At 37.9% G+C, this 10,887-nt stretch overlaps 2 protein-coding genes across 7 annotated transcripts; one reads left to right on the top strand and one right to left on the bottom strand.

Annotated features, from left to right (window-relative positions):
- The first annotated feature begins 373 nt into the window (after window positions 1-373).
- On the top strand, window positions 374-8,686 carry LOC105034141 (uncharacterized). Of its 6 annotated transcripts, none has more exons than XM_073245811.1 (5): window positions 374-613; window positions 1,086-1,266; window positions 4,903-5,058; window positions 5,166-7,163; window positions 7,907-8,686. In XM_073245811.1, the coding sequence occupies exons 3-5, from the start codon at window positions 5,011-5,013 to the stop codon at window positions 8,234-8,236; spliced, it is 2,376 nt and encodes a 791-aa protein (XP_073101912.1). In that variant the 5' UTR covers window positions 374-613; window positions 1,086-1,266; window positions 4,903-5,010; the 3' UTR covers window positions 8,237-8,686. The 6 variants fall into 6 exon arrangements, with proteins under 6 accessions (XP_073101912.1, XP_029117346.1, XP_073101914.1 ...); XM_029261513.2 differs by having other exon boundaries at window positions 1,015-1,266; XM_073245813.1 differs by lacking the exon at window positions 1,086-1,266.
- Window positions 8,687-8,952: 266 nt separating this feature from the next.
- LOC105034143 (putative pentatricopeptide repeat-containing protein At3g11460, mitochondrial) lies at window positions 8,953-10,881 on the bottom strand. The gene has a single exon (XM_010909191.4). It carries the CDS (start codon window positions 10,763-10,765, stop codon window positions 9,185-9,187), a length of 1,581 nt encoding a protein of 526 aa, XP_010907493.3. The 5' UTR covers window positions 10,766-10,881; the 3' UTR covers window positions 8,953-9,184.
- Between the last annotated feature and the right edge of the window lie 6 nt (window positions 10,882-10,887).

Below are 10,887 nucleotides of genomic sequence, written 5' to 3'. Positions count from 1 at the left end.
GCACAATCCCCTTGCAAATATATTTCAATTATAATGAGAAACACATGCCTAAACTAACAATACAAGAGGACATCTTGTGGGCCCCTGTTCACAAATCCACTCGTAGCCAAGCTGCAGCCATCATGCTGCAAGCCACAGGTCCCGTGCCAGTTTCTTGTCCAAAGCAATACTGTCTGGTTGGGGGCAAATCAGTCATTCAGCGCCGACCAAATTCTAACTAAAAACTACATAAAAGCGCAGTGGGAGAGAAAGGATATTCCTGTAATTTCGCCTCCACAGCAGCAGACAACCCCGCTTTGGAAATATTAATTAATTATTCGCCTCTTTAATTAGTAGCTGGAGAGCGAGCGTGCTGGCGCACGCAGGGGGAAGAGAAATTCCCTGTTTTAATTCGCCACTATTATTATTATTAATCCTAATTACTATTTTCTTTTTATTGTCTTCATTATAACCGGAAAAAAAAAAGTGCGAGCGATTAGCGAGTCCCGAAGCTGCGGAGCATCGCCTCCTCTCCTCCTCGATGGCTTTGCCTCCACTGTGATCAGTGGACGCCGCCCTGTCTCTTTGTGTCTTTCATTTGCTCGCTTGCCGCCGGCTTCTCGAGTCGTCGGAGGTACTTCGCATCTCTGCTGTTTTGTTTGCTGTACTTTTGGTTCTATCTTTGTTTTTTTTTTTTTTTTTGGGTTTTTTGCATTTTTGGGGTTGCATCGAGGTGTTCTTCATGGGTTTTGTGGAAAGGTGAGGTTTTGTTGCTCCCAGCTTCGAGTGGTGATGCAAGTGATGGATTTTTAGAAGAAAAGAATGCATCTTTTCGATGTTTCAGGGTTGTTTTTTTTTTTTTTTTAAAAAAAATTTGATAACATTTTGAGGTTGAATGGCTGAGATCTGGTGGGGTAAGGACCGTTTTGATCAGCATTTATGGTTTTGTCGGATTGGGGTTAGTCTTGAGATGGTAAATTCTCTGCTTGGGATTTGGCATTGATCTTCTTGCCCTCTTTTATTCTCTGTCCGTAGTTAGGGAGGGGGATATGGGATGATGTACTTGTCTGCTCGGGGATTTATTGCGTCGATTTGCTCTCGTTTAGGCTTCGTTCCTGGGTTCCTTTCCGGCCACATTTTCGAACGCGTTGAGGTACGAGGTTGGTGAGAGTGAGATCTTCCTCCATTTGGGGTCCTGGCTTGTTGGGCTTCTGCTGCTGCTGCTGCTGCTGCTGCTCGTGCTCTGGTTCTTTTGGCTAAGAAAATGGGTCATTTTTGTTGGTTGCGGTGAATAAGTTTCTATCATTTTGCTCTCAGAATTTTCCTTATGTTCTTTTCCATTGAGGGTTCATTAAGATTTTAGTTTACAACGTTTGCATCGATGGAATCATCTTTCATAGATCGGTCAATTTGTGGCGTGTTGGAACATGATATTTTTGCACATTTTATGAGACCTAAAAGGTCTTTGTATGCATAATTTGATATGCTATAATGTGTTAGGAAATTAGAGCTTCCAGGATCAGAAAGTTAAAAGTAGATGACAGTGTGATTTTTTTTTTTTTAATAATAAAAATAAAAACTAGTCAGTTGCAAGGTTATTTGAGAAAAGGAGATAAAGGAGAAGTTAGATGGATGGAGGGGCTAGATATTCTGCAATTTCTAAACTTTTAGGATACAGTGAGTCATATTGTATAAAGATTACTTTGTCCTGTTTAATAAATAGTTTATATGTTTCCCCTTCACCTGCTAAAGAACTAATAGCCAAACACTTGCCAGGTGCCAGCTGAGTTTCTGCTGTAAGTTGATTGCTGAAGGCATGTATAGAGGTGCTAGAATCCCTCTTATATGTGATAACATTTAACCTATCATGTATCTGACCTTTGGTTTTCAATATATGAATTAGGAGTTCTGGTTATATGTCCTTGTCTTGTCTTTCAGCCTCCCATTTTGTCTCCATTTCAAGCCTTCTCAAATTTGACACTAGTTTCAGATTTTTCATTCCATTTTAGTTATAGATGAGATGCTCCAACTTCTGGGACTTCAAAAATCACTAGTAACAGATACTAAAACTTGCAAAGGCATCAAATGTTAATATGGAGAGACAGAAAGAACCATCCTATTGTATTTGTTATCTTTTCTAGAGATGGAAGACTAGCTTGTACAAGAGCAAGATACTTAAACATTGTGGAAACCCTTGTCTACTATTTGCTTCTGTTTATATTCATAGATTTGTGCTATCCCTTGTTTCATAGGAGAGCTTATCAACTTCTAAGCATTTTTCTCAGCAAAACATAGTTTCAGAAGGAGCTTTAGCTCATTAAATGACTTCATGGATGTCACACAGCTCCTTTGGAATGACTACTCAAGTCTTTCTGCTGTTTATCATTTCATAATTTCAGTTAATTGTGCATTAATGATGTTTGTGATTGTTAAGTATTGAAATGCATTGTCATATTGGTAAGACCATGGTCAGACATTGAATGCCCTGCATACTGAATTAATTCTTTTACTGATGTTCAGTGGTTGTTATTTTGTTGCTTTCTAATTAATGTTTTGTTTCTTGATTTTTCACCTCCTAGTATGCTCATTGCCTTTTGCATGTACCCTTTATATTGGCTATTTTACTCTTTTGCACATGTGAGCTCAGTCAACAGGTTAGCTATATCACGAGTTATTCTGAACCTGCTCTTATACTTCCCTTAAAATTCAAAGCAGTTTCTCCTTGGGCACTGCAAATATTTTATCATGAGGATTTTAACAATTGGTAGGCTATATTGTTGATTCCTGTTTGTTGTTACTCTTGTGAGGTTTTCATAATTCACAGCAGTAACTCTGCTTCTCAAATTTATGCTTTGAGACTAATGAACAGACTTACGTCTAAAATTCCGAGTCATTAGGTGCGCAAGTTTCTAATCATCTTTCATTTTTGGTGGATTTGGTTGCACTACAAATCATAGTAGAGTATATTTTGTGGTTCAACATATTTTGGTTTTTTTAAGAAACTGCATATTTTTGGAATTCAACTTACATTTTATTGAATCGGTGTTTGGCTATGTGGCGAACTTCAGTAAACTGCCCTAAAATCATGAAATAGTAAATTCTACTTTGTGTAGACTTCAAATTTCATGTTCTTATCTCCTTATGATCTCATGTATTTCTATTTTTTGAGTCTTATCTTTGCAACAAGAAAACATATCCCAGAATATCTTAACTCTGAAAATTAAAACTTCTAAATTTAGGACAAACAATATTGTCATTTCGAAATTAAAAACTTCCAAAGTCAGACTTATCATCATGCATCATAAAGTTTATTGAAGAAATTGTTAACATGTGAATGTTCTCTATGCATGTGGTAGTATCTGTTTGACTACAACTGTCTGCTCCTGCATAACTTTACACGGAAGAAACATCTTGAGGGAATATTACATTTTAATATGGGGAAGTATGTCATAGGATTTCCATAAGATATTCATCAAGAAGTCCATAAAACTATTGAGCTAAACATATATGCACAAATAAGTTCTTTAATAACTTCTAGAAGAAACCAGAAGAGGTCATTTTTTCCTCTTTTATTATTTGTGACTTGTAGATGCTAGTATAGATAATCCTTGGAAGGTTTCCAATGTGAACATAACAACAATCATGAAATCTTATCCCAGCAATTTGGGTCAGCTTTATGAACCCTCATTTGCCAATCATTCCAATCAAGGGATGACTCTGATGTTATTGTAGGATTTTTCCCCCAATTCCTTTTACAAACATTCCTTTCCTGTTACCTTAGGCCTTCCCCTCCACTTTCTAAATTTTAAGGAATTAAAGGGTTGGAGCACATCCAAAATTGTGATTTCATTAATGGACAAATTGTTCAACATATCTAACATTAAGATAAGCTCTATCTTTTCACAAAATTTTGTATGTTGATTTTTTATGTACTTGGTTGACAACTTGTATTTTGCATCTAGCTTCTTATTTTATGTTTTATTTATCAAAGGGAGAATGCTGGTCATCAAACTCAAAGTTGAGGAACACTACAGGGCAATCTTGTAAGAAATCTTGGTAGCATTCAAGTGTTTCAGTCACATAGTGAAGTCTTATTCAGAGGCATCCTAACTTCTTCACTTTGATATAATGAATTTGTTGTACCTAGAGCAGAGTTTAAAAATGTAAACTGTCGTGTGTTCAAGGACAATAGATGATTAGTTGGTGATACCTATCAGAACTGCTTAGTAATTGGAATAAACACTTATATGCTACTTAACTCAAGCTGTATTCCATCTGAGATCCCATTTCACTTGCATAAATGCTAAAACAGCTAAACAATTGAACACCCATCTCTTATGAGCTATATAAGTTAATGAATTTGTTGTATCTAGAGAACAACAATTATGCCAGTCATGTATTACCTCATTCTAGCTCAAATCCCAACTCAGTTGAATAAATGCTGTTAGGTAGTAATTTTGCTATCCTAAAGCTGTGTTTAGGAATGCTTAGCTAAAATCTGGCTTTAAAATTCTATTAAATACTGAATCTTTTGTCTTTCCAATTCCCAAGATATCATCAATCATCTTTAACTGAATAAAAAGGATATTGTGCATCTGAGCATAGAATCTCAATGACCAAAGATAGAGGATATGGACCATAATAAAAATTAAAAAAAAGGGCCCAAGTGTTCAAGGAGTATATGGTTGGTATGTTGCTGGTCTTGATACCTAGAATTTTTCATGTAAGATATCGAACAAGAGGAGCTAATCCATGAGGATGCTTTACACTTTTTGAGTATGCTTATGGGTTCAAGGGCTTCTTAACAAGGTTAGGAGTGCCTATTTAAATGCTTTCAATTTATACCATATGCTTCTACAACTACAAGTCTAAAATTTATAAGAAAGTGCTGTCCAAGGTTTTGAATTTTTTTTCCTTTTGCAGTGATGATCTGCACAACTGCATTGTGCCTTTGGCAGCTAATCTTTATGATACTGAGGAAAAAGTGAAAAGAGCATCTGCCATCATAATACACATGCTTCATGATTTCATATGTGTTCACCAAAACATACTCAAAATGTGAAAAAACATTATGACACAGTTACGTGCATTGGAATGCTAAGATTAACAAAAAGAAGTCCTCAAAAATTATAAACATCATATTAGAAATTTATGGAAGTTATCCTGATTCTCTTGTGATTCAACAGTTCAATACTATGGGGCAAGATGTACCTTTGAAATGTGAAAACCATTTGCAAACAGAATCAGGGCCAAAAATTGTCCCTACCTCTCATTGCATTACAAAAGCAGAAGAAAGAGATAAAAAAGGACAACCCACCAGCAGATATTGCCACTTCAAGAGTTTGGATGATGACGTCAAAGAATCAAGCCCCAGCTTTTCCCCGAGCCTCCATTGCAAAAGCATGCCTTCTGGATCAATTGGAGTAGATGTTAACAAGAATGAAGTGGTAAAGAGGGGTTCTATATATCAGAGCTCAAAAGAAGTAAAGAGAATTAGGAAGCTAAGAGATGGAAGAAGAAAAGTAGAATTGGCCAGTGATGATGATGGTGCTTTCCTCTCCTTTGAGATTGTTGCTTCCTTGCCTGAGCCTAGGTCAAAAGGAGCAGATATGTCTGTGCAGCAAAACCTATCATCTCTTGTTCTTTTAAATGCTGAGCAAGCATCACATGTTGACACAAATAGCTCAGTTACAAGAAGATCCATGGAGTTCCTAGATCTTTCATTCCGTGATCATCCTGAAGAGCCTTTGAATCCCCACATTTCATGCTCGGGTTTTGTTCCAGAAGAAAATAGTCCAGGAGATAATCTTTTGGAGATCTGTCTGCACATTGAGGATGCTGATTATCCTTATACTGATGCAGCTCCTGAGCTGATCCAAACAGGTTCACTTAGAGAACTGAGATCTAACTGCAATCAGATGCTTGGTTCAGAAAATAATGAAAATATCGTTACTGAGAAAGAGAGAATTAAATCTCTGTCAAAGTCCTTATCAGCGAAAGCTAGAAATTTTAGCTCATCTTGTCAGTCTATTAAAGCCAGCCCAAAAAATCGGTTTAGCCCATTCAAGCGGATGCTGGATCCCATCAAGAAGTCCAAATCTATGCGGAACCCACCAGTCATGGAAGCAGAAGCTCCTGAAGGCAGAGCTATCCATCCTGCAAGCATCAGGAGGAATGCATTAACTCTGAGATCTTTGTTGAATGATTTCTCACACATGAATAAGAAAATAGAGGATGATGGGCAGTTGATTGGTAAAGATCAGGTCTTGGCCAGTGCTGCTTCACCTGCTCACCTACATGGTATTCTTAAATTGGAATCTATGAACGGCACCCCATCATTTGAGTTCTCTGTAAAAGATCCAGCAGATGTTCTTTCTGCAAAGACATGGAGAACAGATAATGCATTTAACTGGGTCTATACTTTCCATAGTTGTAAGAAAAAGATCAACAATACTGGCAGGGGTACTAAAGATAGGCATGTGCAGTCAGCGCATATGGTTGGACAGATGCAGTTTTCTTGTTATCTGTGCTCGGAAATGAGAGAAAATGGATCATTGGATAACTGTACTGTGACAGAGTTCATTTCATATGACATTGCCCAGGCAAGAAGGAGCTTTGCTGTTGAAGAAAGATCGAAATGCTCTTCAGGTTTCATTGAACCTTTCACTTCTGAAAACTCAATGATAGATGGTCCTCTAGAGAGAAGTATTTCAATGGAGCACCAACTTCATGCTAGACATGCTGTCAGGAGCTGTGACTCAGATGCTTCGACTTCTTACCCCTGGTCACCTGCAGATTTGCATCCACACCTGGAAATTGCTGCTATTGTAATTCAAATTCCCTTTAACAAGAAGAAAAAAGATATGGAAGCAGAAGCGATCGGTTCCAAAGAAAATTCTAACTTATCAAATGTTATTAAAGTCGATCAAGCTAGGGAGATGATGACAGGTGACCTGGTTCCTGGAATTATGAAGGTGGTTATCCCAAGTGGGAATCATGGGTTGCCAAATACTGATGAAGGGGTTCCCTCATCGCTGCTGGATAGATGGAGATTTGGTGGAGGCTGTGATTGTGGTGGCTGGGATATGGGCTGCCCGATTGTTGTTTTTGGTAATGCCAGTGCTGATGATTGGGCAGAATGCTTAACAATGGAAAATCAAAAGCCCATGGCTCTATTTGTTCAGGTATTCTTCTCTGTAGGTTTATCTTGTCGTATATCTCATTTTTGATGAAATATGATGGATTTCTGTTATTATATTATCATGTTCTGAGCTTGAACAGGTAGGCAGCAACTGTGAATTATAATGATGTATTTTCGATATTCTTGCATATTTTCTCCTAAATCACAACATGCACATCGTTTCAATAATTTATTCTGCCACGGTGGAATAGTTCTGCAAAGTTTAAGATGTAATATTTTGAATAACAGAAGATACCATCTATTAGTCTTGAAATTTGAAAGAGAGTGAAATAATTGGTCCTAGAAAACCATTTAATAGGTCAGTGCCAAAATTTAAGCTACTAGCATAATGATAGCTGAAAGTAATGAGGTACCTGTTGAGAAATAGTTCATTTATCAGGGTATATCATATTATTGAAGCATAGTCTGGCAGGTCACACCATCAAGAGCATGTAAACAAGAACAATGAGTTTTAGACTTTGTTCTTTAAAGTAAGCTACCAAAAAGGCATATCTTAGTTTATCCTTTTTTTCTTCTTTAGTAAAAGGAGCATTCACTAGCTTGCTTGTGTCATGCAACATGCATTTAGTTGGGGATCTCTAAAGCAAATGTGCCATGTATCTATGTAAATCAATTTTCCTTCATATTTGAGACTGCAATTCTTCTATTGATCCATGAAGAAGATCTATTTTTTTGGTTGTTATTGTCTCAACCTCACAAGTTCTATATATTCCTATCCTTAAACAGGGAACCAAAGAAAAGTTACCTGCACTATCCATGATGGCTGATGGAAAAGGACGGTATTCAGTTGATTTTCATGCACAGTTATCTGCATTACAGGCATTCTCAATCTGCATTGCTTTATTGCACAGTTCAGAACTGTCTTTTGCTGTTGGGCATGAAAAGAACAGACAGAGCCTATATTCTAATTCGTTGAAGTTAATCCTTGAGGAAGATGCGAGGCACTTAATTGAAGCAGTTGCAGTAGAAGAGAAAAGAAAAGCAAAGAAGAAAGTTGAACCAATCCCTCCATCTTTATTCCTCGATCCGCCTTTTTCTCCAATGGGCCGAGTCTAGATTGAGAGTGTTGTATAGCAGTTGAAGTAGATAACTCGTAAGTCCAGTTAAGGACTGCATTGCTAATTACAGTTTCAGCTTGCTAGAATGTGCTACCAGTTCTAGCGGGGGAATCCTTGGATCAGTCACTGGGTATGGTTGGACTTAGGTGGGGAGAATAATATTCAATTTATTGTAACCCTTATTCATCATAATGTCGTGTGCCCGATCATGTCCATATTATTTATTTACAAGTGACGCCAAGAAATATCTTATATTGTTGATAAGAAACAGGGTAGTGACTTTGTAAAGAGAAAGAAAGCAGACTGAATTTAGAATCAGAACTTATCCATCAACAGGAACATGTAACAGAGTTTTGAGAAATCCATATTTCTTTTAAAAATATGGAATTCAGTGCCCCATATTCCAGATAATATATTTCAGTTTCCACCCAAATTCCATTTCTTATTTTCTTTGCATTCTGGTGTCTGAGTGAAACAATGGCCACATGTTGGTTGGAAATAATAATTCATTGATCTCCAAATTGCAAAGGAGGTAAAATGCATAACCATTTCTGTTCTCTGAGATCCTTTTGCCTCTATAAAATAACCTTGGAATATAATTTCTTACGCCAAATTATGTGAAGTTCTACTGCACTCTAGTGTAGATCTGTTATTCTACCCTTTATACAGATGAATAAAGAAGGTTGATCAATCATCTCAGGTTAAGAGCTCATCTACAATTCAATCTCTGCACCTTTTTAAGGAGATATTACAAAATGAAGACACTACCTATAGCAAAGCCTGCATTGGTGTCTGCTAAGGACCTCTAGATACTGATATGTAACCATGATGACTTCTACCATCAAACAAGGTGTGATTGTTAGAGCCAGTTAGTGCTATAACTTGATGCTCATGTTTTATGTTCACAAGAAATTCTGTATCTTGATATAGTATCTTCAGCATGAACCTATCTGTTCAATTCAATTAAACTACATCCAGAAATGCCTTTTACTTTCTTTTCCTCCATCACACTTCTGATCTTCATCACTTCATCCCAACGGTCCTTGCCTGCATAAATGCTCAACAAAAGCTTGTAAAATCCTGCAATTGTCCATCCTGATCCCACCAGGCACTCCTCAAACACCTTCCCCATCTCCAAGTGCCCATGAATTCTACATGCTCCAAGGAAAGCCCCCACCACACTGCAGTCTGGTTCCATTGGCATCTCATGTATAAACCCCAATGCTTCTTCAATACATCCTGCCCGTCCAATAAGATCAACCATGCTGGCATAATGCTCCATGTTCAGTCGAACACCAAACTGTGTTACCATATAATAAAACATCTTTCGCCCTTCGGTAATCAAACAACAATGGCTGCAGGAAGCTAATAGCAGAAGAAAGCAGATGTCATCAGGAACAATACCTCTCTTCAACATTCCGAAGAAAGCCATTAGAGCCTCCTTCCCATATCCATGCATACCAAGACCATTAATCATGCAACTCCATGAACTAACATTTCCTTCAGATATTTCGCTGAAGACACAACAAGCAGAACCCAGTTCTCCACATTTGGAGTACATGTCTATGAGAAGGCCCTTTATAGAAACATCCGAACTGAAACCAAGCCTTATAATAAAGCCATGGACAGTCTTCCCCATATGAAGAAATGATAAGTGAGTGCAAGCTTGAAGTGAAAGCAGCATGGTAGGAATGCTGGGCTTGCAGCCTTCAGATAACATCCCATTGAAGAGCTCAAGCACCAGTTTGGGTTTTCCGATTTGCGAATACCCAGTAATCATCGCATTCCAACTCACCACATCCTTGTTTAAAATCTCATCAAAGATCTGCTCGGCGATGTCCAGTTCTCCACATTTTGCATACATGTCCAAGACAGCAGTTGATATAGCTGTGTCCCGAGACAAACCCAACAAAACCACATGGGCATGAATGGATTTGCCGAGTTTGAAAGCTTTAACATGTCCACAAATTGGTAGAACAATCTTTAAGCCCACCTTATCTAAAGCCATTCCATGATGCTTCATCGAACTACAGAGCTCAAGTGCTGCTTCAGGATAACCATTTGTCCCATAACCAGAAATCATCAAATTCCATGAAACCAAACTCCTCTGAGGCATTTCGTTGAAAACTTGACGAGCAGAGGCTAAAAAGCCAAATCTAGAGTACATCTCCACAACAGAATTCATGACAAAGAGGTTGTGTTCAAAGCCACATTTTATGATGTGTGAATGGATCGACGTGCCTCCGGCCATGGTTGATATGCCAACGCAGGACTTGAGCACGTAAGTGAATGTGAAGCGGTCGGGCTTTGTGTCGGAAACACGAAGATGTTGGTAGAGATGAAGAGCTTTGTCAAAGAATCCATTGTTAGCCAAGTGTTTGATCTTCTGATTCAGGGATTGGATTTCGCTTTCGATGTGGGATTTGAGTGAGGAATTGGATATATCGAGATAGCCGTTCCACAGAATGTGCATGGGGATTCGTCTTAAAAGAGAGCTTGGAATCAAAGGTCTTTTCCATGAAAGCATGAAAAGATCGAAGAACTGTTGTTTCCGGTAGATTATTTTACCAGTAAAATACAGACAAATAATAACTTTGTGGTAAGCTCATAGCATAAATTGGACGCTTAATACATTGAAATGGAAAGAAT

Source organism: Elaeis guineensis, chromosome 11 (assembly GCF_000442705.2).
Source record: "Elaeis guineensis isolate ETL-2024a chromosome 11, EG11, whole genome shotgun sequence".
Lineage (NCBI taxonomy): Eukaryota > Viridiplantae > Streptophyta > Magnoliopsida > Arecales > Arecaceae > Elaeis > Elaeis guineensis.
This window is presented reverse-complemented; position numbering and strand designations above follow the sequence as displayed.

Bases quoted from the DNA above. Each gene is read 5' to 3' on its own strand.
- LOC105034141 (XM_073245813.1), top strand. From the start codon at position 5,011: ATGTGTTCACCAAAACATACTCAAAATGTGAAAAAACATTATGACACA. The intron at 5,059-5,165 runs GTTACGTGCATT...GTGATTCAACAG, and splicing joins TGAAAAAACATTATGACACA to TTCAATACTATGGGGCAAGA. The intron at 7,164-7,906 runs GTATTCTTCTCT...ATCCTTAAACAG, and splicing joins CCATGGCTCTATTTGTTCAG to GGAACCAAAGAAAAGTTACC.
- LOC105034143 (XM_010909191.4), bottom strand. From the start codon at position 10,765: ATGCTTTCATGGAAAAGACCTTTGATTCCAAGCTCTCTTTTAAGACGA.